This window comes from Lynx rufus, unplaced genomic scaffold (assembly GCF_022079265.1).
Source record: "Lynx rufus isolate CCGP_SWC_20201006 ecotype Redwood Valley unplaced genomic scaffold, mLynRuf1.p SCAF_16, whole genome shotgun sequence".
In the NCBI taxonomy this organism is placed as follows: Eukaryota; Metazoa; Chordata; class Mammalia; order Carnivora; family Felidae; genus Lynx; species Lynx rufus.
In genome coordinates, this window is record NW_025814830.1 from 53,324,198 (window position 1) to 53,348,659 (window position 24,462).

At 52.5% G+C, this 24,462-nt stretch overlaps 1 protein-coding gene across 2 annotated transcripts in view; it reads right to left on the minus strand.

The window, feature by feature from the left end:
• MBTPS1 (membrane bound transcription factor peptidase, site 1) overlaps nt 1-24,462 on the minus strand; it is a 52,509-nt gene that overhangs the window by 23,203 nt on the left and 4,844 nt on the right. For both annotated transcript variants that reach the window (XR_006961920.1, XM_047078839.1), the window contains exons 2-11: nt 16,796-17,283; nt 15,834-16,091; nt 12,411-12,602; nt 11,021-11,131; nt 10,495-10,604; nt 9,099-9,215; nt 8,561-8,628; nt 6,040-6,142; nt 4,348-4,499; nt 1,290-1,451 (exon numbers count right to left, since the gene is read on the minus strand). Coding sequence is in view for 1 of the 2 variants with exons in the window: in XM_047078839.1 (XP_046934795.1) it covers nt 1,290-1,451; nt 4,348-4,499; nt 6,040-6,142; nt 8,561-8,628; nt 9,099-9,215; nt 10,495-10,604; nt 11,021-11,131; nt 12,411-12,602; nt 15,834-16,091; nt 16,796-16,964 (1,442 nt within the window). In the remaining variant the exon portion in view is untranslated. The remainder of the gene's footprint in view (nt 1-1,289; nt 1,452-4,347; nt 4,500-6,039; nt 6,143-8,560; nt 8,629-9,098; nt 9,216-10,494; nt 10,605-11,020; nt 11,132-12,410; nt 12,603-15,833; nt 16,092-16,795; nt 17,284-24,462) is intronic.

Below are 24,462 nucleotides of genomic sequence, written 5' to 3' on the forward strand. Positions count from 1 at the left end.
TCCCCGCAGCCGATCTCCTGGACATCACCCCCCGCCCCCACCCTGGCGACCGCCTCCACCCCATGATGCCAACGGACACCACCGGCGATGACAGGAACGGGAACCGAGGAAGCATCCCCACGGGAGACCGGGGAGACGGGCCCGCCAGACGCACCGCGGGACAGTGGCCGATCCTGCACCCGGAACAGGACCGCGGTGCACAGTGGGGGAAACCTGAGCACAGTCTGGAGATCAGTTAATGGTCTCAGGGCAACATTCATCTCCAGGCTTTGAGGCCTGCACCACGTCACGTCAGATGCATTCCTCGCGCACTATTTGTGAAACTGTGCTGTGCATCTAACAGCTTCAAAAGAAGATTTCAAAATTAAAAGCAAAAAACAACTCTGACCAAAAACACGTAACCTCAAACTAATCGTGAGAAAGCATCAGACAAACTTCCATCGAGAGGCAGGCTGCCTACAAAGGAGTAACCAGTGCTCCCCAAGGCGTCAGTCACGAGTGACAGCAAAGGACAGAGAGCCACGGCTGGAGGAGGCCGGGCAACGAGCACAGGCCTGGACGCTGGCCGAACGGACATGGAGCACCGGGGCCCGGTCGCCCGGGGGCCAAGTCCGTGGGTCCCTCACAGCACAGGGCTCTTCGGGGCTTTAACGGGCAAAGTACCGTCAGCGAAGGTGCTGGCGTCGGGGGGGGCCAGGTAAAGGGTACGTGGCAAACGCTTTACCAGTTTCACAAATTTCTGCAAACCTAAGATTATTTCAAAAGAACGCTTTAGAAGTAAAAAGAAGAGGGGCGCCGGGGTGGCTCAGTCGGTTAAGCATCTGACTTCGGCTCAGCCCATGATGTCGTGGTTTGTGGGTTCTAGCCCCGAGCTGGGCTCCACGCTGACAGCTCGGAGCCTGGAGCCTGCTTCACATTCTGTCTCCCTCTCTCTCTCTGCCCTTCCCCCACTCGGGCTCTCTCTTAAAAATAAAATAAACATTAAAAAATATAAAAAAAATAAAACAAAAAGAAGTTGGCAAATCAGTACTTTAAACCATCTGCGTTATCAGTAACAGAACGTGAGGACGTGGAAGGCGGTCCAAGCGCGGCCGGGCAGCCCCCTTGCGGAAGCAGCAGCGTGAAGCCCCTCCCCCCCCCCCCCCCCCCCCCCCCCCCCGCCACCCGAGGGTCCCATGTCATGTGACCAGTGATCGGTTCCCGGTCTGAGGCTGATATCCTGTGCGGAGGGAGAAGCACCCGCAGAGCCCAGGGAAGAGGAAAGGCCTAACTAAAGGAGGCACACCGACCTTGCCTGCGGTTTGTAGCTGTTGAGAATCTGATAGGCTCTGAGCAGATCCAGCTTGCCATGGCCTTGCTCGAACATATTGACACCTGGAAGCCTCCGGGCAGACGCGATGAGGGCCTGCTTCATGCTGGCCGGGTTCACGAGCTCTCGCTTCTGGACTGTGCTGGAGGGAAGATCACGTGTTTGCTCACACTCGCTCAGGAGGAGGAGGGACATGCGACTACCCCTAATGTGTGTTCATGCACACACGTGGCCTCGGATCTTGTGCTGCCTACAATGGGAGCTTCTGTGGGAAAGCTCGGGCAGGATGAGACGGAGAACACGTGCTCGTTTCTGCACCTGTCTCAGGACTGACTACTTCTTAGCCTCCCACACGGCTTTATCCTAAACTTATCAGGGACACGTATGTTCCCCATGACTCAACTGAACAGACCTCAGAGGGTGTCGTTACAGGAGGCAAGAACAGGTAAGAGTTACCGGCTCCCCCGGGGAAGGGAGGCCTGCTGGTAAAAGGAAGGAGACGAGCTGGGGCATCCCCTGGTGGCAGAAGGAAAGGAAAACGGACGGGTCCCCGAGAGCAGTCTGCAGCACGCGGCCGGGGTCCAGCACCTGAGGAGGCCAACGGCCTCGGCCCACCTTTGTTGCTCTGGAGGCCTGTGTGCGAGACACGACAGGTGGACGAGGCCCGACAAAACCAGCCACACCTGAGGCCGGCCTGAGCCCTGCGTCATCAGAACGCACCTGGACAAAAGAACGCACGGCTCTACCTGGCCAGGAACTTAGTAACACACGAGCATCAACGATCAGGACATGAACACGCTCATTTTTGTATGTCCGTGTGTCATACGTACAAGTAAATTTTAACTCCCAAGTACAAAGGAAAACAGACTTTCCTCAGTTTGTGAATATCTTTCTACGATGGTGGCCGGTCTTGGAAGTGTGGGCGGAATTTGATAGCCCTGGATGGAAAATCTGAGGTGAGCAGAGAAAGAGGAGGTGAGATGGGATGGACTCTTTTTCTTTTTCAGGTTTATTTATTTTTGAGACAGAGCGCAAGCAGGAGAGGGGCAGAGAGAGGGAGACAAAGAGTCTGAAGCAGGCTCCGGGCCCTGAGCTGTCAGCCCAGAGCCTGACACAGGGCTCGAACCCATGGAACCCATGAACCGTGAGATCGTGACCTGAGCCGAAGTCGGACGCTTAACCGACCGAGCCCCCCAGGTGCCCAGGGTGGACCCTCAATGAGAGAACAAAGGGCTGCTAGAAGTTCAGGAGCCGTCACAAGCCCCCACCCCAGCGGGAACAGGCCAGACCAACAGCCAGGTCCTGCTTCCTCAGGAGCGCTGCGCGGCTGGAGGCGAGCTGACATGCCCCAGGCACGTTTCTGAGCTCCCACAAGTGGCACTTTTATCTGCCGCAGGGGCAGAAGGAAAGCAAAAGGCGTCCCTGATGCCGGAAGCAGCTGTCTTTAGAGAAGCTGCTAGAAACGGAAGCCTCGTCCCCCACCTCCCCGCCTGCCTCACGGGGAGGGGTGTGCCGGGGTCAGCAGTGCGGCCGAGACCTCAGCCCCGGCCGCAGTCACAGCTGGCGGGGACGGAGCCAGGGTCTCTGTTCCCATAAGCACCAGGGTGGCCACGAGGAGCCCTAGAGACATGCTCCCCTCCGCTGAGCGTGCAAGCCCGAGCGCACCTGGTACCCACAGTCCACCTGCCTTCCCCTCCTCCTTTCTGCATGCAACGAGGGTGAAGGAAACAGCTGGGAAAAAAAGAGGGTTTCTGGCACGCGTATGGTTATTCCCCAGAGACCACTCTGGCCAGGGTCAGCGTTTTCAGGAATCTGGCCCTGACCCCTAAGGAGAGGATGGGAAAAGGAGAACGGAGTTGGAAATCTACCTTTATCAAAGAGGACTAATTAAAACACAAAAAAATCCCAGGCATTAGAAGCTAAACTCAACAGTAACTTTTTAAAGAGAATTTTAAACATAAAAACGTTTACTACCATTTCCTTGTTTTACTTTAATTTTAAACACAGAATATAGTAACTTTCAAATACACAGTTTCCCATTACCACGATACAATAGCTCGGCTAAAGCCTCATCTAAGTAGAGAGTGATCTGAGGGGAAAATACAAAATATATTCTAGCTCCAAAGACATCTCTTTGTAGCTTTGAGAACAAGGAACACAGCCCACCTAAGTGAAAGCACGTGAGTGTCAATTCTGGTCAACGGTCTTTAAGAAAGTCTTCCAATTTCAATATGTGCAAAATCAAGGAACAAACACTAATCTCTAATCCAGCGATGAGGGATTCAATGAGACAGAGAATAAATAAATTACATAAACTGTCAGTCCCACCACCTGATGAGCCAGCTCCTTGGCTAACAGAGGACGTTAAGAAGTGATCCTCAAGGAAACGATGAATATGGCAGGAAAGTATGTGTTTGTCCCCTGCCTGATATACACTCGTTCTGATATAACAACTGCAACTGTGGCACAAATTCAGTCCGTTACAAACAAAATAAAAGGAAGCCCAGGGTACGTGGGGAATCCCAGATCTCCCTCCATAGTGCTGTGAACCTAAAACCACTCTTAAAACACAAGTCTTTAACAAAACGAACCAGAACAGGGGCGCCTGGGTAGCTTAGTCGGTTAAGCATCCAGCTCTTGATTTCAGCTCAGGTCACGATCTCAAGTCTTCACGGGTTCGAGCCCCACATCAGGCTCTGCGCACTGACTGCGTGGAGCCCGCGTGGATTCTCCTTCCCTCCCTTTCTCTGCCCCTCCCCTGCTTGCGCTCTCAAAAATAATAAACAGAAACAAGCCAGAACAAAAACAGACACAAACGCGGTAGCAGGCACTGTGCCCTCACACACTGCCTCACGACCACACTTCACACGCCTGTCACCTCTGCCACGAGTCCCCTACACGGAGCAGGGTGGACATGGGGACAGAGAGGCGCAGCAAGGTTCGCGGGGTGCTCCCGACCCTCAAACCCAAGCTGGTGACGAGCGCGACTCCGCTCGTGGTCTGCCAGTATCACGTGCTCTCCGCTGCGCGCCACTCACCTCACCAATAAGGTGACCGCCCCGGCGACCACCGGAGAGGCCACGCTGGTCCCCGACAGGGCTCGGCAGCCCCCCTTCACACCGGATCCCCTCACTCCGGCACCGTAGGTGACAATATCGGGCTTCACACGGCCGTAGCCTCCTGGGAGTTCCTACAAACAAAAGCAGTTGGTCTCTACCACTGGCCCGCGGCTGCACGTGGTTCCGAGGGGACAGAACCAGACCAGAGACAGGACTGATTCCCAGGTAGCGCGACCTTACTAGCACGCTGGCTCTGGTCCAGAATTCACTGCGATAGAAAAAAATCAGCCAAAACGACAACGTAGAAAATAATTTTTGGCACGTTTTATAGTAACCGGTACAAAAGGGTCAGGTCATAAAACAATTAAAAGCGATTATTTCAAATTCTGCAAGACCAGAAACTGGAAATTGCTCTATCTCTAAACTAAAAATTAGAGACACGTTAAAAAGATCAGGAAATTAAAATCAAAAATTAAAAAAGGAAACTGTTTCTTTACAGGGAATAATACTGAAAACTTCAGTTGGGATTTCAGAGGGGAAGGAAGCACACGTAACTGCAGGAGTAACTCAAGGTTTTAACTGAATACTCTTGGGGCGCCCGGGTGGCTCAGTGGGTTAAGCGTCCGACTCTTGATTTCGGCTCAGGTCACGATCTCGCGGTTCGTGAGTTCGAGCCCCGTACTGGACTCTGCGCTGACAGTGCGGAGCCTGCTTGGGATTCTCTCTCTCTCCCATCTCTCTCTGTCCCTACACCACTTACTCTCTCCCTCAAAATAGACTTAAAAAGTGTTTAAAAAAAAAAAAGATTTTAACGGAGTACTCTCTTGAATTTCCTGGAAATGGAGGCAAAACGTGAATTACAACAGGATCTTACATCGTGTAAGAAAGAAGTACAGCAAGTTGAAGTGAAAAATCTTTCCTGGCACTCCAACACAAATCGACACTGGACCCGTATCCATGTGGGGCACTGAGCAAAGGTGCCTTCAAGGGCAGCTCTGCAGACCCGTCAGGAACAATGCTCACAACGCCACTACAAAACAAGGCCTGGGGAAAGGCCAAACACGTGGCCCATGATTCACAGCCCCGGGAGAGGCCGGGAGGAGGACCCAAGTGCTGCAGCTAACTTCACATCCAACCCTGTTCCGGGGGGCTGTGTTGGGGGCGGTAAAGCAGGACGATTCAGAGGCACAGTTAAACCCCAAGTAGCTGAAGTAATGAACTTTCTGGAGTTACTTCTATTTTTCCAGCTAAATATAATGATTTCCAAGGCAGCAGAGCTGATAAGCTGCTCTCACTGGCTTCTCCTGCTTCCTGACACCAGAAAAACCATGCCGCCCGGCACGGAGGACTGCTCACCTTTCCCCCAGGTAGGACGGGGGGGTGGGGGGGTGGAGGGGGGGTGAATCCGACCAACCTAAAAGTGAGTTACTCAGAGGTCAGTTACAAAGAAGCGGCCGCAGAAGCACCACTTGGAACCAGCCCCTGCCTAGCATGTCACCACGCAGCGGCAGACGACAGAGGGGCCAGACCTCTTGTGGGCAGGCACCCACACCTCGGCTTCCTCCCCAGCGGCTTTCTGTGCGCGCACCTACGCACACACCCACGCACACACCCAGGGCTCGAACACAGACGGTTCTGTGTGCCACATCCCACTGCTGAAGACAAGCCTACCCAGGTCGTCATTCCCCTTGAAGAGAAGCGGGCGATGTTATCCTCAAAGTCAATGCCGCCCACTCCAATCACGTCCATTTGGTCAGCAGGGTTATTCAGAGTGCTACAACGAGGCACAAAAACACAAGGGAAGAGAGGTAATTTAAAAAATGTTTTTCTTAAGTTTACTTATTTTTGACGGAGACAGAGCACGAGCATGAGCAGGGAGAGGGGCAGAGAGAGAGGGAGACACAGAATCCAAAGCAGGCTCCAGGCTCCGAGCTGTCAGCACAGAGCCCGACGCGGGGCTCAAACTCATGAACTGTGAGATCATGACCTGGGCCAAAGTCGGACGCTTAAACGACTGAGCCCCCCAGGTGCCCCGAGAGGTAATTTCAAATGAGTCATTCAGGTAAGCACCGATACTCCCAGAAATACCCGAGATGGCGTTAGGTTCTCCTGAGGCTCCTCATGGCTGTCCAAAGGCCACGCTCTCTGCCACCTGTGTGCTGGGCCGAGGCCATCGTCTCGTACATGGAGCACCTTCTTTCTCTTTCCCTCCGTCTCAACCTATCAATCACCCTGCGGCCCAAGACGCACTTGGCCCTCGTGCTTCTGCAATCTGAGGAACCCTTCCTCTGACCAGCACGAGACTTCACGCGATCATGACCAGCACCCACTCACACGTTCTCATTTCACTTTCAAACTTTCCCAGGGTGTGCGTCCTGTCCCCACCAGATCCCACGCTTCTCTGCCACCTTCAGGAAGTCACGGTTCTCAACTGATCACCTGCACGGTGCTTCCCTTCCTCCCAGGGAACCCGGGAACGACCCCCTAGGCCCTCATCCTGAGCCCCTCACATGCCAGACGAGGTGCAGAAGAAAACCACCTAGTTCTCCTTAATACCTCAAGTGCACAGATCTGCAAAGAAATCAGAGTGAAACAAATCACAGCAACACAACGTAAGTCAAGATGAGGCCGAAGTGCTTGAAAACCACAAAGAAAAGCGTGGACGTGATTAGGCAACGACAATCCCCTGCAGGTTCCTGAATAAGAAAACTGCTAGAATCCATCTGACGAGCAGGAACCGACACCGAGGAAGAAGAAGGAAGGTACCGCTCCCGGGGGCTCCGGGTTCACAGTGCCCTCCGCTGGAGGCCGTCCTCCCGAGCACGGTGGCCTCGGGCCTCCGTGACGGGCAGCGAGGCTGAGGCCCAGGGACGGGAGGCCCCCACCGCCTGTGCTGTCCCACAGCATGACCCCACATCGCCCCGGTGGGACACAGGCTGGATTCTGGGGGGGTGGGGGGCAGAAATGGGAAAGGCGGCCAAAGGGAAACACGCGAAACGGGGAAACGAGAAAACCGGAGGCGATGACCCGGTACCGGACGCTCCTCGTGGTGGAGCCGCAGCTCGGGGATGCTGACGCCGTCACCCTGCGGGTCACACACGGCACAGACGCCCGGCAGCAGAGCCGCTCCAGAACCCTGGGCCCCCGCACAAGAAGATGGCATCACTAACAACTACCGGGCCGGGACCCTGCCACTCACAGGCAGTTTCTGACCTGGACAAACGTCAACCTCATACGGTGCGGCCTGACCCTGCGCCCGGACCCTCTGTGTAAGTCCGTCAGCCCTCACGGCCTGGCACGCGCGCCCAGGGATGTCGCTGCACGACGCGGCGAGCGACGCGGGGCCGCCGCGTGCACGTCCTCCCCCCCTACTGGGACTGCGGAGCAGAGGAGGCGGCCTCTGCCTTTCTTCCTCCTCCTCGGTGGTTACCTCACGCCCTTTGCACGGCACCGAACCGCGCACATCCCGGGAACCCGACCAGGAGGAAGACACGCGTCCCGCTGCAGAAGCGTGTCAGCGCCAGAGACGACTTACGCACATCACGCGGAATACAAACCGGAGCCGCGGGGGAGAGCCAACAGCGGTCCCTGAGCAGACACGGGCGTACTGCCTACGACCCCCCGGCCGACGTCTCGCCTCCCACGCCGCTTCAGCTCACCGTGACGACCCGGCCCAAGCGGTCCCCTCTGCTCCCCTCCGACCGGCCCCGTGTGTCAACCCTCAGAGGCCATCGGGTGTGTCACGCCACCCGCACTTTCATCTCCGTCAGCCCTGCTGCGTCTGAACCCCGTCTTTCCTAAGAAGGCACCCGTCCCGTTTACCGCCTCACCCCCGGGTCTTGCACAGAGCGGGCCTCGCTAAATACTGCAGAATCCACTCCTTTCTAGCAGCTTTACTTTTCTGGGTGTTTTGGTTTGGTTTTTTTAAGTAGAACAGAAACTGCAGGCCTCCAAACTGATCACGACAAAATAAGAAAATAAACAGACAAACAAACAGAAACAAGACGGGCCTGAGCTGACCAGTGAGGCAGTGGGTGGTGGGCACCTGGTTCGTTGCACGGTCTGGCTGGTTGTGAGCGGAACGTTCCCACGATACAGAGCTTCAGACAGACAGACACAGAGTCAGACCACAGATCTACAGTTATTTGAGGGGGAAAGGCACCTCCGACTCATCCCTGTGGGGAATACTTACCCGTATAGAGGCCCATCGTTGCCAATAGCAGAAACCATGATTACGTTGTTAGCCGTCAATTCCCACACCTACGGGACAAGCAAACATTTAATTATGAAAACATACCGCTCTCAAACAATCAACACAGAACTATCCAAAAATACCTACGACTCCTAAAAACAATCCTCGAAAAAGAAGGGTGCCCTCGAACACGTAACACTAGACCCTCGCAGGCATGGATGTTTGCCAACCGGCGTTTTCGCGGTGCTGAGAAAACGGGCCTCATCACGGGCCTGAGAAAACGTGTCCATCGCAGGTCTCACGATGGACACGGAGGAGCCCGCTCTCCGCGCAGGTGCAGAAAGGCGCTGTTCGGAGCAGAAACCAACACGCACAACGTGCGGCCTCCAACACAAGTCCCCGAAGCTCACGCCACCGCCCATCGTCCTCACTAGGCAATTGCCTCGCGGGTGAGGGGCCACCAGCACAGCAGGGACGAAGCGCTCAGAGCAGAAGCCATCATCAGGAGCACGGTCCTTTGTGCGGGGACACGACCCACCTTGTCGACGAAGGGATGGTCCATGAAGTCGGGGCCGCCGATGCTGAGGTTCAGCACATCCACCTTCTTCAGGATGGCGTAGTTGAAGGCGTCCAGGAACCAGGAGGTGTAGGATACCTAGTTCAATGGCCAAATACGACTTTAGGGGCCTCAGGGAGCCTCCAGGTGCCACAAGAGGGTTTTGTTGCTAACGGCAGAGTACAGCCTCCGAAGCAGCGTGACGCGTTAACTTCGATTTCAGAAATAAAAACCAAGAACAAACAGTGCTCCGAAATATAAACTCTGGCACCTGGAAATTCTTAGTCCCTGCAGCTGGACTCGAGGGAGAGCCGCGTCCTGAGGGTGGCTTGTCTCTCTGGGTTGAACGTCCAGCTCCTCAGCTTAACGTACACCTGCCGGGGTGAACCCCCAAGCCTGTAACTGCCCCTCCTTCAGAGGATTTATCCTAAGACACTTCCCTTTGAGAGTTTCTACGTAGGTTCACATATTTGTCTAGCTTCTTTATTCCTCAACAGACTGAAGGGCAAACCTCATAAAAAAGTTATTTCATAAAATTATTTTTCTGATATTCCATTTCCTGGCAGAGTCAAATGGCTTTCTGTATCACCGTTCAAATGTTTTTATAAAATACTAAATTAAACTTCTAGTACAAAAGGGATTTAAGTATTTGTTTAAGAATTTAAGATTTCTGTTTCTTAAAGGCTTTTAAAAACAAAACGTGTTTACGTTTGCTTGTACAGGCAAAAAAAAATTCCAGGAAGAGGCGATACATGAAACGGAGAAACTGTCACGGGGGAGACGTGAGGTGTAAGGGAAACCCCCTGCGGGCCGGGAAAAGGTTGGGGGGATTTTCCCCGTGTTGCCTTCAGATATTTTTGAACTATTTACCATGTACGCAAAAATAAAATCTGAAAAGTAAGTAAACACGAAGACCCTCCCCCGTTCTATAAATATTTAGGAGGCGAGGAAGCGGGGTCGGGAAGCACACCGCCCAGCATGACACCGGGGGCCGTGGTACGGAGCCGGCCCTCGAGCCCGTCACCACACAGTAGGGGTGGCAAACACCAACGTGCCCTTCTTCTCTCGTCTAGGAAGCACAACGTGCCCACGGACGTGGGGGCCCAGGGGCCCAGGAAGGAGCGAGACGGGGAGGAACCACCACGGCCCTCGGAGTGGGGTCTTCAGGGTTCGCGGGAGGCCGATGGAGGCGTGGTGGCAGAAGGGCGAAGCCACACGGAAGGGGCAGTGGCGGGACGGCAGGGCCCGTGGGAGACACGGGAAGGAGCTCGGCATCGAGGCGGCTGCTGCTTCTAAATGAACGCGTGTCCTCCCGTGTTTTACTTTCTACGTTTCGGTATCAGCTCCTCAAGTTTTGGGAGTCCTCGGAAACACCTACCTGGTTATTGGTAAAGACCCTGAAAATATGAAGTTCTGCATCTGGAGCAAAGCCTTGGCATTCCCGCATGCTGGCTATCACACCTGCCACAAACGTGCCGTGGCCCAGCCCTGGAGACCAAGAGGAGAACGGTCGTAAAACACAGCTGATCGCATGCGCCGAGATACAACATCTCGAGCCGCCAATTCAAACGGACTCTCTTGCCCCGAGCCCCGGACCGACCGAGCCACGGACCGACCGAGCCACGCCACAGCCGCCTCGATTCTGGGCACCCCGCCCCCTCCCAGACGGGCGGGAAGTGCTCCTCCGCCAGACAGCCCTCGCTGCTCACACTCTACCCCCCCCCCCCCCCGACAGCCCGGGATGGTGAGACGTTTCTGCCCAAAGGCACACGAGCTTGGGTTTGTCTCAGTGACCGCTGCACCGGCTGTGGGATCAGCACACGGAAAACCGTACTCTTAACCCATAAAACCGGGGACAGGAGCGAGGGACAAAGACCGGGTCACGCCACGGCATCGCCACCCACCGTCGTCCAGTGTTCGCTCGTTGGTCCAGTTGGTTCTCTCCTTCACGTTTTTGAAGTGGGGGTGCTTCTCGCTCAGCCCAGTGTCAAAAACAGCAACCCTCACGTTAGCGCCTGATTCCAAAACACAAGCAAGCGTGATCGTGTTTGGACAAATCATCTTTTTGGATTTTGTCCATAAAATCTACTCCTCCTGGGGACTCCGAGAGAACGACCCGTCACGGAGGCCCAGAGCCCGCCCTGCGCGAGTCAGGTCAGGCGCTCCAGGGAAACCGGTTGAGCCAAGACGAGGAAAAGGGGGTGCTGGGGGGAGGGGGGATACCATTCATCTGCGGCTAACAAGACTCGAGGTTCTCGGGGCGTGTCTGGGGACACCCCTCAACTGTCTCCAAGGCTCCGTCCTCCACAAAGGAGTGGTTTCCCCCAGGTCTCCATGCCCTCATCTCCTCAGAGAGGCCACGGAGAGCGAAGGCCACCAACAGGGAACACACGCTCAGGAGAGGGGACACTACCCCCAGGCCTTCGCGGACGCTGCTCGCTAATGACCTCTGACACGGGGGCTGCCGGAGGCAAGCGGGGACGATCACATTTTAAGGAAAAGCACTATACTGTGCACTTGGCTGTACTTCGGACACGTGGGCACGGATGTTGAGACGGATACTGCCAGATCAAGAAATTCTAGAGACTAAGTAACAAATATAGGACCTTCGTGGTATTTAATAGCTAAGAGACGTCAGGAAGGTGGGGTCTTTCCGGTGTGAGAGCTGCGTTTACGTACGGGCGTTACGTGGAGCAATCGATCACACGGGAGACAACCGACACCTACTGCTTACGTCTGAATGATGCACACGTTATCTCGAAAACCACTTGGCTTAGGGGGACAGAAAATGCTCTTCTGATTAGAGAGAATCTGTTCTGTGAAGAATTCTCATCCTAAAAGGAGAAAACCACGAGGTGACGCTCACTTAATAAAAGGTCAGTCCACCAGGCGTGAGCGTCTACGTGTCTAGGATATTCTGCAGGGCGGGAGCTGAGGAAATCAAGGGAGACGTAAGGGTCTCCAAGGCTGGGGGGACACGGGGAAGGACCCCGAGACCGGCATGACAGATGGGGGCTGGAGAAACTTCTGTCTGGGTCAGGGTACGAGCCCCACAGTAGTTAGGAGAGGAGTTTTCTGCCGTGATCCATCAGTGAGGAAAAGCCACACTGGTTGGGAGTTTTAGTTCCCAGGAGGTGGTCCCCAGTGCCATACACACAGCCTGTACCCCGTGGAGCAGACGGTACAGAAACGATACAGGAAAGACGGACAGAGCGGCCACAGAGACAGACGCCCGCGCGGCAGAGGGCAGAGGGGGCAGCAGCGGGGGGCAGGCGCGGGGACGGAGGCACCCACCTGTGTAGCCCATCTGCCACAGCACGTCCGCCTGCAGGGTCTGGGCCACCTGGCGCGGGATGGCCCTCAGCAGCCGCCGGCTCGAATGCCTTCCCGTGGCGTGCCAGAACCCGGAGCCCAGGGACAGGCTGGCTCTGCGCAGGGGCCGGGACGACTGCCACTTGCGGCTCCACCGGGTCTCGTTACAGGGCGCTGCGGGGTCGGCGAGAGCCAAGGGGACAGGGGTCAGAAAAGGAGCCGCTCGGCAGCGACCCGGCAGCCAGGAGGGAAAGAGGACGACCGCCCCTGGACGGCCCGGGTGGCGGAAGGGCGGTCTCTCCCTGCGGCCGCACCGATGGGACGTCGGTCCGCGATCCTTATTCTCCCCCAACAGTCCTCTGCCCGAGATTTTCTAACTGACGGAAGGCACAGCGGGGCCGATAAAATAACGTTTAAAGAAAGAAAAGTCCCTCGCGACTAAAACTGGAAAAATAAGATTTGCCTGATTTTTCCTCAGCAACTGGTTCTCATTGAACCAGAAGGTTTAAAACAAACAAACAAACAACAAAAAAAAAAAGAAAATGGCCACTGACCCCTGGTGATGGGTCCCAGCACTGGGCTTCTGGGACAACAACAGACACGCGAGCCCATCAGGCCGGTCTCTGGTCAAACATCAGTAGGACCTTTTCCCAAGTGTATACTGCTCCCGACCCTCAACGTGCCGACCAGAGTGTCCCCAGTGTCCCCTTTCAAACAGCAAAACCAGAAAGGAGTCGGGGGGTTTCTGAGGACGATGAGCTGAGTCGTATCTGGATTTTGCCGGTGGACAGCCGGCTGCACACTTACCAACGCCTGCCAACCTGTGCGCTGAAAACCATGAATTTCACTATCTGTAAATACCTTACTTTGTTGAAGATGGAAGAAAAAAGCAAAAGAAACACCACGAAAGCCATCCTTACCTTTCAGGACCCCGGTACCATGAAGAAAAATTGCATCTCGAATCAGTTTTCAGAAGAGCACATCCACACTACCACTGAAGTTTTTGTGTTTTTTTCAAACGTTTATTTAAGAGAGAGAGAGAATGTTGGGGGGGGGGGGGGAGGAGCAGAGAGAAAGGGAGAGAGAGAATCCCAAGCAGGCTCTGCACTGTCAGCACAGAGCCCAACGTGGGACACGAGCCCACGAACTGTGAGATGATGACCTGGGCTGGAATCGAGTTGGGACGCTTAACCGACAGAGCCACCCAGGCGTCCCTCAAGTTCTGTCTCTATAGCAAACGACTCCTTCTTATTCCTGTCTCATCAGGCTCCCCCATGAAAGTGCAGGGAGCCAGAAAAACATATAATCCTGTCAATCCCATTAAGTAATTCTTTGCACAGAGCAACGGAAATTATTCCGCACTCGACGCGCCACGGTGACTCTGCTCTCGGAGCCCACAGCGTGGGGCCACACCGGGGGTGCCGACGGCAGAGCGGTGCCGTCTACCCGACGCAGGCCAGACCCCACCTTGGCAATGAGCTCGGCTCCGGGCTTCCCTGTGGAAGAGCAATTTATTAGGAGAACCGGACAGTACTGGAAGGAAAGCAGTTAAAAGGGTGAGTGCACTTGAACCCGCATCAGTGCAGGGACCGCTGACGGATCTGGGGAGGAGAATCTGCCAAGGGCAGCCCCGTGGACTCTTCGCAGTATAAGCACTGCCGTGTGGGAAACAGGATAGCTCTGTCTTACGGCCAGGGACAGAGCCAGGGATGGGATCCAGGGTGGGACACGTTCCAGCCAAAATAAAGCGGAGCCTCTGAACAACAGAGCCAGAGAAATACGCAGCATTTCATGTCTATTTACATCCTGCACACGCTGCTAAGCTCTCACACGTGCACGATTTTCCTTCATTTCCGTGAGAACCCTAGGAGACAGGAGGGGGCCTTTCTTCCGTCTGCTGGACGAGAAGACTGGAAGCTGAGAGGAAAGGTGCTTCCCGCACAAGGCAGCAGATGACGACAGGACCGGCCCGTGAGGCGCGCGGTTCCCGCTCGCGCTGGCAAGTGCCACACCTGACGACCAGGGCGGAGGGCGCACGGAAGGGAACCCGACCCTGAGATTCTATGACTGCTGTGCTGAAATTAGAAATTTCCACGTTTCTTGAAACGTTCTGGAGCTGTCTACGCTAAAAAGGTACAAGGCACGTATCTGGCTAACTGTACGAGGTTTGTTTTCTCTTCCTGAATTGTTTTGAGGTTTTAAAGAGAAAAGGCATTACAAAACATCTGGACCGGTACAAAGAGCTCGAGGAAGCGAGACCCCCGAACTCTGCAGCCGCCCCGAGAGCCGGCTTGTCGCGCTACGTGCACAGGAGCTTGGCTCCCCCAACACCTGGTGCCGTTTCTAAACCTCAGCGGCTCTCAGGCCTAGCACCTGACGGGCAAAGGGAGAAAAGCAAAATTTTATTTCCTTCCTTCCCATGAAAGAAACGACAGTAAATGATACCGGAACTCACGATTTGTGACCCTAGTTTATGACAAATGGAAAAAAAAAAACTTTTCTTTGGTAATAAGCAAGCTTTGGAAAACACTATGTAATAACTAAGCAATTCAGTATTGAAGAACAAACTGTATCTTGACAACCCCAAGTTACCGACAAAGGGGAAGGAGGAAGCCCTCGAGCTGAAAGGAGAATCATCAAACTGCTGCCGTTCTCACACCCGCGGAGCTGAGGGCTCAAAGGAGGGCCAGCTAACCTGGGCAAGGTCAGGAGGTGCTCAGAAAAACAAAACGAAACCCAGAGAAAGGACGTTTTACAAGATTCCTTAAAAACAAACACACAAGGGTGCCTGGGTGGCTCAGCTGCTTAAGCATCTGACTCTTGATTTCGGCTCAGGTCACAGTCTTGCGGTTTGTGAGTTCAAGCTCCGCATCGGGCTCTGCGCTAACGGTGCGGATCCTGCGTGGGATTCTCTCTCCCTCTCTCTACGCTCATCCCTGCCTCTCAAACAAACCAACCAAAAAAAACCCAACTTAAAAAAACCCCACACCGACAGAAGCACATCACAACCCAAGAGGAGAGTCGAAGACACCGTCTCCCACTTCAGGATGGAGGGACGCAGGGCCTCTGGTCTGCAGGCGCCGAGGGGCGCCGGGTGAAAACCCCTTCCAGCAGCAGCAAGGACCACTATCGTCCTCCACTGAAAACTGGCAGATTTCTTCCCACCAGAACAGCAGGAAGCCTGTTTTTCGTTTTTTAAATTCCTGGCAAGAAGACATTCACAACTGACGAAACTAGATGAAGGGACTCGGGTATCGAACCATTTCTCCGCTATTGTGCCAGTGTGGAACGGTGCACGGGAAGGTCAGGGGCAGGGTGGTGGGGCGCATCACCTGTGAAAATGCACGTTCTCTCTCTGAACCCACGTGAGGCAGAAACCGACAGAGACGAGGTCATAATACTCACACTCCGCGTACTTGAGCGAACGAAAGACTTTCCGCTGGGGTGTCACCCGTTTGATGTTGGGATGATCTTCAAGGGTTAGCAGCCCCGCTTTCTGCTTTTCTTTTATCTGAATCACCTCAAAATCACTAGGGTAGTCACTGGATGGGTTGTTTCGAGGAATGATTCTCCAGTTGTCTATTTCACTGCTCTTCAGGGCGCTTGAAATAAAAGAATTTCTAGCTTTGGCTGTGAAGTATCCATTGAAAGCCACAATATATTCTGAAATCAAGGACCACAAATAAAAATGAGAATTTACGGCCATGTATTATAATGGAAGATCGTAGCTAGGCTACCATTTCTCAGGTAAAAGAAAACTTTACAGATCCCAAAACCTACGGTAGGAGCAAGACTGAAAGCCTGGTTTAAATGCCCTGGATGGCAGCTTCCGGAGCCCTGAGTTAAAACGATCTGTACGAATCCCCTGACATCACACAAAATTGGATACCTTGTGCTATTTTTCAAAAAGCGAATATTAACCCAAGTTCAAACATGTGGCAAAGAGATGCGTGTAAGTTTTTGGAATACAAAAAAGGGATTCAGAGATAAAGGTTCAGTTTTATTTTACTGAAACAGTAACAAAATTTCAAGTGGATTCTAGCAGACTACTGGTTTGTTCACATCTGGCCTCCCCACACAAGCAGTCAGCACCTCCCAACTCCCCACCCTCAGCAGCTACAACGGCATCTGTTCCCAAGAATCAGGTTTTAGGGAACTAATTCCGAACGCCAATCTCCTTGCCTCGCAGAAACTACCTATATTGGGAAAGCAAATTTCAGTAGCGCGAATATCCAAGCGCTGTGAGCTCACCTCATTTAAAATTACCGTGGAAAAGAGGGAAAGGTCTTTTTTGACAAAAGCCAATGTTTGAAATTAAGTTTAAAAAAAACGGGGGGGGGGAGGGCTAACATTTAAAACCTCATTACCATATTCCACGACCGTTGAGGAGAATTCCACCTTCAAAGTCAGGTGGGAACAGCCAGGGCACGGGGCCTTTTCAGAAGCCTTCTTCTCCAGTCTGTCACCCAGATGTCTCTTCCCACAGAGCAAAACCACTAGCAGAAGCAGCCAGATGTTGACAAGCTTCATGGTCATAAGTGAATATGGTCATAAAACCTCATATATTCAAATCGCACTGTTTTCTTCCTGGATTATTAGTCAATTTTTGTCTCGGCGAAGAGCCGAAACATCATTGATCGGCCGTTTTACAGTCTTGTCCGACGTAAATAAAAGTTAAATTTCATGGCCTTTTGTGGTTTGGCCTGAAAAGAGGCTTTCATTTCTTTCTTCGTTTCTTCTCCATCTTGGGCCTCAGGCGCCTCTCACTGCGGCCCAGACAAGTGAGTCCTACACGCCATCTGCAGCACAGAACCACAGTCGAGCGGGCGGCGGTCACTCGGGGAGCCCTGGCGGCCTGCAAAACACAGCGAGCCGGGCGGGGGCCAGGGCCCAAAGATGCCCAGTGAGGACGCGAGACAGACGTGCACGGACGCGCGACACCTTACCGTTTCTTTCTTTAATTACTGCTCACTTCTTCCCGGGGAAAAGGAGATTGAAGATGGCGTCAAAGATAAGAAAGGACACGGAGAAGAAGGGGCATGGCGGGCAAGGCCAGGAACACTGCCCACCCTGGCGGCCAGATGGGAGGAGGGACCCCGCTCCTGCCGCAGACCATCCTCCTCACTCGCGGCCCGTCCTCCCCAGGCTCCTCCCCAAGCCCCTACATTTCTCCAACTCTTCAGGCAGGAGCGTGGTATACAGCCTAACCTTCTACTGTAAAGTAACACCTAAGAACAAAATACGAGTCAAACACTTGCCACTGTCTTTTAAAAAACTATGCTGCAAAATTACTTAAATGACACCTTTCTTCTGCCAAGTCTATGAAGAGAACACAGAAGGGTTTCCACAGTCACTGAATTTATTTTACGTGAAGCCTCACCTTGAAGAAATCTAAGCTACTAAATAGGTTATAAAACCAGATCACCTCTTTACTGGGAAGTGATATGGGAGGACAGCTTGTGAGAGAAAGTGCTGCCACAGAAAAGTGTCATCGGAGTGTTAAATTTCACGCAGGCACAGATCCCTTCCCAATACGTAAATGGCAGGAGAAATGATCATTCTTCACAACGAAAAATGGAGCAGCAGTAAAACATACATACACACACACACAGCGATAGCAATGCCCAGAAAAATCCCACTGAGTTTTCACTGATCCCACCAGAAACATAAATAATCCAGCAAGGGGAACACAAATCAACGAAATAAGACAGGCCTCACACTGCTACCTGTTTCTAAACACACACACACACACACACACACACACACACACACACACACTTAGGACCAGGAGTCAGCCCCCTTTAAAGAGAGGTACCAAATTATTAAAACCCATTCCTCAGGCAGAAATCTGATGTTTTAGAGCAACAAGGACTTTGTGGTTTCTGGAACTATTTGTATGTGCATCTATACACAGGAAAATACTCATAAAGCTAGAGTATCTAAAGAAGTCTGGAAAGTTTAATATTTACGATTTCACTGCTGTCACAACACACGATCCTGAAAAGCAGGCCTTCTCTGGCCCTGGAGACTATGGCTGGTTGAACAGAGCTCGTCAGATGGAAATGAAATTTTAGAAGTTATTTCCATATCAACACGAAGAACAACAATGTGAATGCCAACCACAAGAACAAAGAAATTAAAACCAAAGATCAGAACGGAAAGACCAAAGGAAAGCAACAGGGGACACCAAATAAGCCACAATCCACTTGGGAGTGAGCCCCAATTTTTATTTACACTTGACACTTGCAGTGATGATATCACAGAATACAATTACATGAAGCATATACCTCACTTAATTACAGTATTACCGGTCAAAGAAGACAGAGCTCATCACTGGTACTAAGAGTTCTCATGTTATATTAAATGAACTTATAGTGGAAAATATTTAAATGGGTCTCTCATTCAATTAAGGCAAGTTTTTAAAAAAAAAACAAAAGAAATCCCTTCACGTCTCCTGCCTCGAGCCAAACAATCTAAGACTTATTTGGACTACACATTACAAATATTAGCAAGCGATACCAGTGAGCAAACCTTAGACCTGTGTCAGAGCCACTTTAATTAAACCTGATCCAAAATAATTCACCCACAGGTACAGACAGCGACCTCATACCATCTAGCCCACATCGAAGAGATGGCTGATGTTCTTGTACAAGTGAGGCAGGCGACTGACTTTAAAAGACAGAGAAATGGGAAGAAAAGGCTAAAGGGGTTTTAAACTTTAAAAACGCCTAAGGTAATAGGCTCTCTCCCAAACAGAAAAATTAAACTTTTTAGGTTATGGAAAATGGGACACCGCAGTATCCCTAAGCCATTCTGCCTACGTTTGCCCAGGACACCATACAATTTCGTATCGTGCTCTCCAAGTGTCCGGTGTGGCCCCGCAGGGAGGCCAGAGATGAACGCCAAGGGCTAAGCAAAGCGCGGGCCGCCACCGCAGGAGCGTGCATGCGCGGGGCCACAACACCGCACCGAGAGTCGTTCTGGGTCCGACGGGAGGCCTCTGCTGATGAGGTGGAGGGCAGCGGGCTCTGGCAGAGCCGGGGCTGGTAGGGCTGGAAGTCACGGAAACGGGAAGGGAGCGGGGCAGCCGGAACAAGCTACTACGTCACAGACCGGGAGCACACGGGGCGTGCCGAGCACCCACAAGTTCCCCGCACGGGAGGGAGGCCCCGCGACACCAACCTGGAGATGCAAGGCCGGCAGGGAACGGGCCCCGCCAGCAGGCGTGGGCCCGGAGCAGACCGTGCAGCAGGCACCGGGAGGAAGGCGTGCGGAGGGAGAACGGAGCCCCGCGGGGCTGCCAGGCAGCTCGGCTCAGCGGTCCGACTCCCACACCGCACACGGCCGGGCTCCGAGCGGGTGGCAGGACCAGGGCAGCAAACAAAACCCAATGGAAACCCCGACCTCAGGGCGCTGACCCAGCGCGCGCGCGCGCGCGCGCGTGTGTGTGTGTGTGTGTGTGTGTGTGTGTAAGTGTGGGGGGGGATACACGAGTAACACATGTGGTATCTAGCCAGTGACATCTACCTCTATTGTGAGAAGAGGAAAAAAGGGTGAAGGGGAACAGGACGGTGGGGATGGGAGCGCCGCGCCAGTCTCGCCAGTCTGGGAAGGGGGCTCTGAGGAAGCTGGGGGCCAGGGGGGCGGAGCCCTGCAGGCAGAGAGGAAGCCAAGTGCAGAAGGCCTGGTTTGTGTGAGGAAAGCCCAGAGGCCAGAGTGGCCGGGGGGGGGGGGGGGGGGCAGGAGAGGGGCCGGGACAGGTGACCGAAGGGGAGGCAGACAGGGAGGGCCTCGTGGCCGTGGCCGAAGGGAGGGAAGGCAGGATGTGACCAGAGGCTCCGGGCAGGGCAGGAGAGGCGAGGACGTGGAGCAGGTTACAGACGTGGAGGTGGTGAGGCGGTCTGCTGACAACCAGATGTGGGGGGCGCGCACGAAAGGAGCCAAGGACGAACGGAGACCTTTCGGCTGAACACAGTCGGCGTCTGCCCCTGACCGAGACGGAGGACGCGCAGGAAAAGTTGGCGGGGGCACGAGCGGGGGCGGAGCTCTGAACTTGCGAAAATTAGGGTGAGCACTAGCAGTGGGGAAGCATGGCTCAGGGCAGAAGGGAAGAGGGAGGTCGAACACCCTAGGGGCGCCTGGTGGGGGTGGGGCAGGTTAAACGTCCGCCTTCTGATTTCAGCTCAGGTCATGAACTTGCGTTCATGGGTTCGAGCTCCGGACTGGGCTCTGTGCTGACGGCATTGAGTCTGCTCGAGGTTCTCTCTACCCCCTCTCTTTGCCCCTAACCTGTTCGCTCTCTCTCAAATAAACAAACATTTAAAAATAAATAAAAACAAAAATCCCCCAAAATCTGTGAAAAAGAATTTCCATGATGAAGGGTAGTCAAATGAGGAGAGACTGCTGGTTTAACAACTTAAAGGTCACTGATTCCTTCCACAAAAGGGCCACACTAGTGAACAGCGGCCTGCTCCAGCCTCCAAACCCACCGGTGGCTGGAAGGAAGACACCCTCAAGTAGAAAAATCCCATGGAGATAATGGTAGGGTTGGAAATGATGGCAGGAGACCCCTCCCAGTTTTGTTTGGATATGGCTGACCTGCTTCTAGTCTTTGAAGGTTGTTTGTTTATTTTGAGAGAGGTCAAGAGAGTGAGTAGGGGAGGGAAGAGAGAATCCCAAGCAGGCTCCACACTGACAGCGCTGGGCCCAAGGTAGGGCTCGAACACACCAACCGTTGAGATCACGACCTGAGCCGAAACCAAGAGTCGGACACTGAACTGACTGAGCCACCCAGGCACCTCTAATGGCTAGGTGCTAAGAAAACACTCCTTTCAAAGACCGATGGCCCATAAAAATTATGGCACTGACACTGAAGTTTATGGTTTCCCAACCCTAGAATAAGAAGGCTTCAAAATATAAGTTTCCTTGGAGGAAAACAAAAATGCCACTGGGGGTACAGAGGCTGGTGAACAATGGCATGGGGCATTGGGCCCTTGCCTATTCGTGTTAAAGATGCCGGTCCCCAATGACTGCTCCACTAGGCCTTCGAAGGCACAGACTGCACCTTCCTCGTCTAAAACATCTACTCACCTGCGTCTACAATGGATCCCCCACCTCCACCCCCCGCCTCTCACTACAGAGCGCAAACCTGGTGAGCATTTTCCCCAAGACAGGCTCACCATCTAGCGGCAAGCAGGTAAGTAGCAGTAAGCACAGAGCATGTAAATACAGACACAGACTATACACACACGAAAAGCAGCCTGTGTTTTTAAGTTTACGAGTGTGCAGCAGAAGGGCAGAGAGGGAGAGAGAGAATCCCAAAGCAGGGCTCAAACCCACGAACCGTGAGATCAGGACCTGAGCCAAAAGCAACAGACACTTTACTGACTGAGCCACCCAGGTGCTCAAGAAGAAACTAACAAGAGTTCTGTCTTTGCTTTTCTCCCTCCCCTTCTGCATAACTGAGTTGAGGGCAAGAAGGTAGGTGCTGGTGGGAGAGCCATGGTGGCCTGGTGTGGGCTGAAGGAGTCTTGAGAGGGTGAGAAAGGCGTGTGGCAGACAGGCAGCTGGGGAGGAGAGTAGGAGCCTGAGAGGGGTGATGGCAGTGAAAGAGAAAATTGATTAGTTCAAATAAATACTTACAGATAACGGGAAGGAAGCAGCTTTCTTACTACAGAGAAGGAAGTCACAGGTAGGAAAAAAGAAAACCTGCAAGATGCACGCAGGATCAGAATGAAGTAGGGAAGTACTGGGGTGAACTCAAGGTTCTCGATATACAGACAGATGTGAAAACAACTACGTACGCGTGTGTACATATATACATACGAACATGCGCATGTACATTTCCTAGCTCCGCCTACCGCAAGGACACGGAAGCAGTGATACCCCAACAAGAGGAGCCCATCTAGTGCCCAGAATTGGTTTTCTAAAGGCCATTCTGTGCTACAAGAGACCAGGCTCCTTGGAGACAAGCTAGTTCCAGACTGGGCAGGTGAGTCCAGACCATCTCGTGCCAGAAAGTGAGAAAGCACTCAAAGAATAATGGGAGTGTGAGGAACACAGAGGCCAGCATGGGACAATCTGCACGTCAACGTAAATAATGAAAATAACAGATCCTAACTCACTGAATAAAACACAAAAGTCCATGATGACATTTATAAATAAATTGAAAGTCGGAGGAACGAGGCATTTACATAGTCCCAGAACGCCTGCCGACAAAAATCCTCATTTCCAAAGGGAAAATGGGTAACTCTACAGAAGACCAGCTTCACCAAGTGAACCAGCGGTGGGACAGATGGAACCACATCCACACACTGCAAGAGGCTGGCATCACTCGTGGGGTTCCGGCCAAAGATGCACACCCCGAATCAGTTCAGGAGGAAACATCAGAATCCAAATCAAGGGACACTCTTCAAAATGAACTGGCCTGGAATTTTCAAAATTACCAAGGAGATGAAAGCCAAGGAATGGCGGAGACGCGGCTGCGGATGGAAGGGGACTCGAGAGACATGACCGGTAAGTGAACTCGAGGTTCTCCACTGGGTCCCTCTGCTGTGAAGACATTACTGAACAACTGGCAAACCCGAACGGGGCCCGCCTGAAAGCAGATAGCAGGAGTGTAGCAAGACTAATTTCCTGATTTTGAAGGCTGTGCTCTGATTATGTAAGAAGGACTTTGCTTGCAGGAAATGCCCCATGAAGTATCAAAGGATAATGGGTATCAGGTCTGCAACTCACTTTCAAATAGTTCACAGACCAAAAAAAAAAAGTTTTGTGCTGTTGTTGGAACCTTTCTAGTAGGTTGAAACTGTTTCCAAAGTATGCAAAAAGAAGAAAAAAAAGTTTCATATTTAGCCTCAGCTTCTAGGAATGAATAAGGACGGGAGTATTAACTTTTCAAAAGGGGGAAGAAATTTTAGTCTCTTTTATTACAGTCTGCTGCCCACCGTGTGCATAATCAGACTATATACCACGTCAAACAGACTCACATGCATCAACTGCTGTACAGAATGACGTTTTCGCATCCCAACAGATGTGACTGAGCTAATCAAAGTGAAATTCAAACTATTTCTCATGCTAATGAATTGACAGAGCCCCTGAAAAGATTCACGGTATATTTGTTAAAACTGATACCAGTGTTTATGTAATTTACATTATAACAACCAAGTAACTTTTTGAAAACCAAAGCACAATTGCCGGGGAATATCCTGTTAGTTTCAGGTGTCCATCACAGCGGACTTGATATTTTTCCACATCGGAAATGATCCCCATAAGCCTACCTACCACCCGTCACCATATGAAGTGATTCCCAGGCAGGCTGCACCTTTTGTATCCCCCGACGAGTTATAACTTAATCCCCTTTCCCTATTTCATCTGCCCCCTCCAACCCTTTCCCACTATGGTAACCAACACAGACAAAGAGACAAACATAGTCTGTCTCTATGTGTCTTGCGTGTCTGTAAAAATCAAGTAACATTTTGAGGACATAAACTGAGACACGCAGTATAAAACAGATCATGTTTAAGAATTCAACCCAATAAAATGAGGACTCTCATGTGTCGCTGGTGAATGTAAGAAAACTCCTGTTAACCTCTTAGAACTGCAATTTACCAACATGTATTAAAAGTCTTAAAAATGGAAGCAAAAACCTTCTCTAACAAACCCAGGGACACAACAAACACTACCACATACCAAGCACTCATCAGGAGGCAGGTGCTACTCTAGGCAATCTGCATGTATTTACTCATTTCATCTTAACAACCTGTTACTGACCGTCCCCACCCCCACCCACGGCTCATCACCCGCCCGGTGCCACACAGCTAGCTGTGACTGGGAAAGCTGGGCTGGGAACTTGTGTGTTGGGCATGGAGGCCATACCTGTAAGTGGTAGGTTACCCAGCTTTTCTAAAATCTCCCCTAGAAATTCATTCCATAGAAGTGTGAATCTGAAAGCATACAATGATTTATACCCAAAGATTATAACCGGGGAAAAATTAAAGACCACCTAAAGGTGCAACAGACTAGCTAATTAATT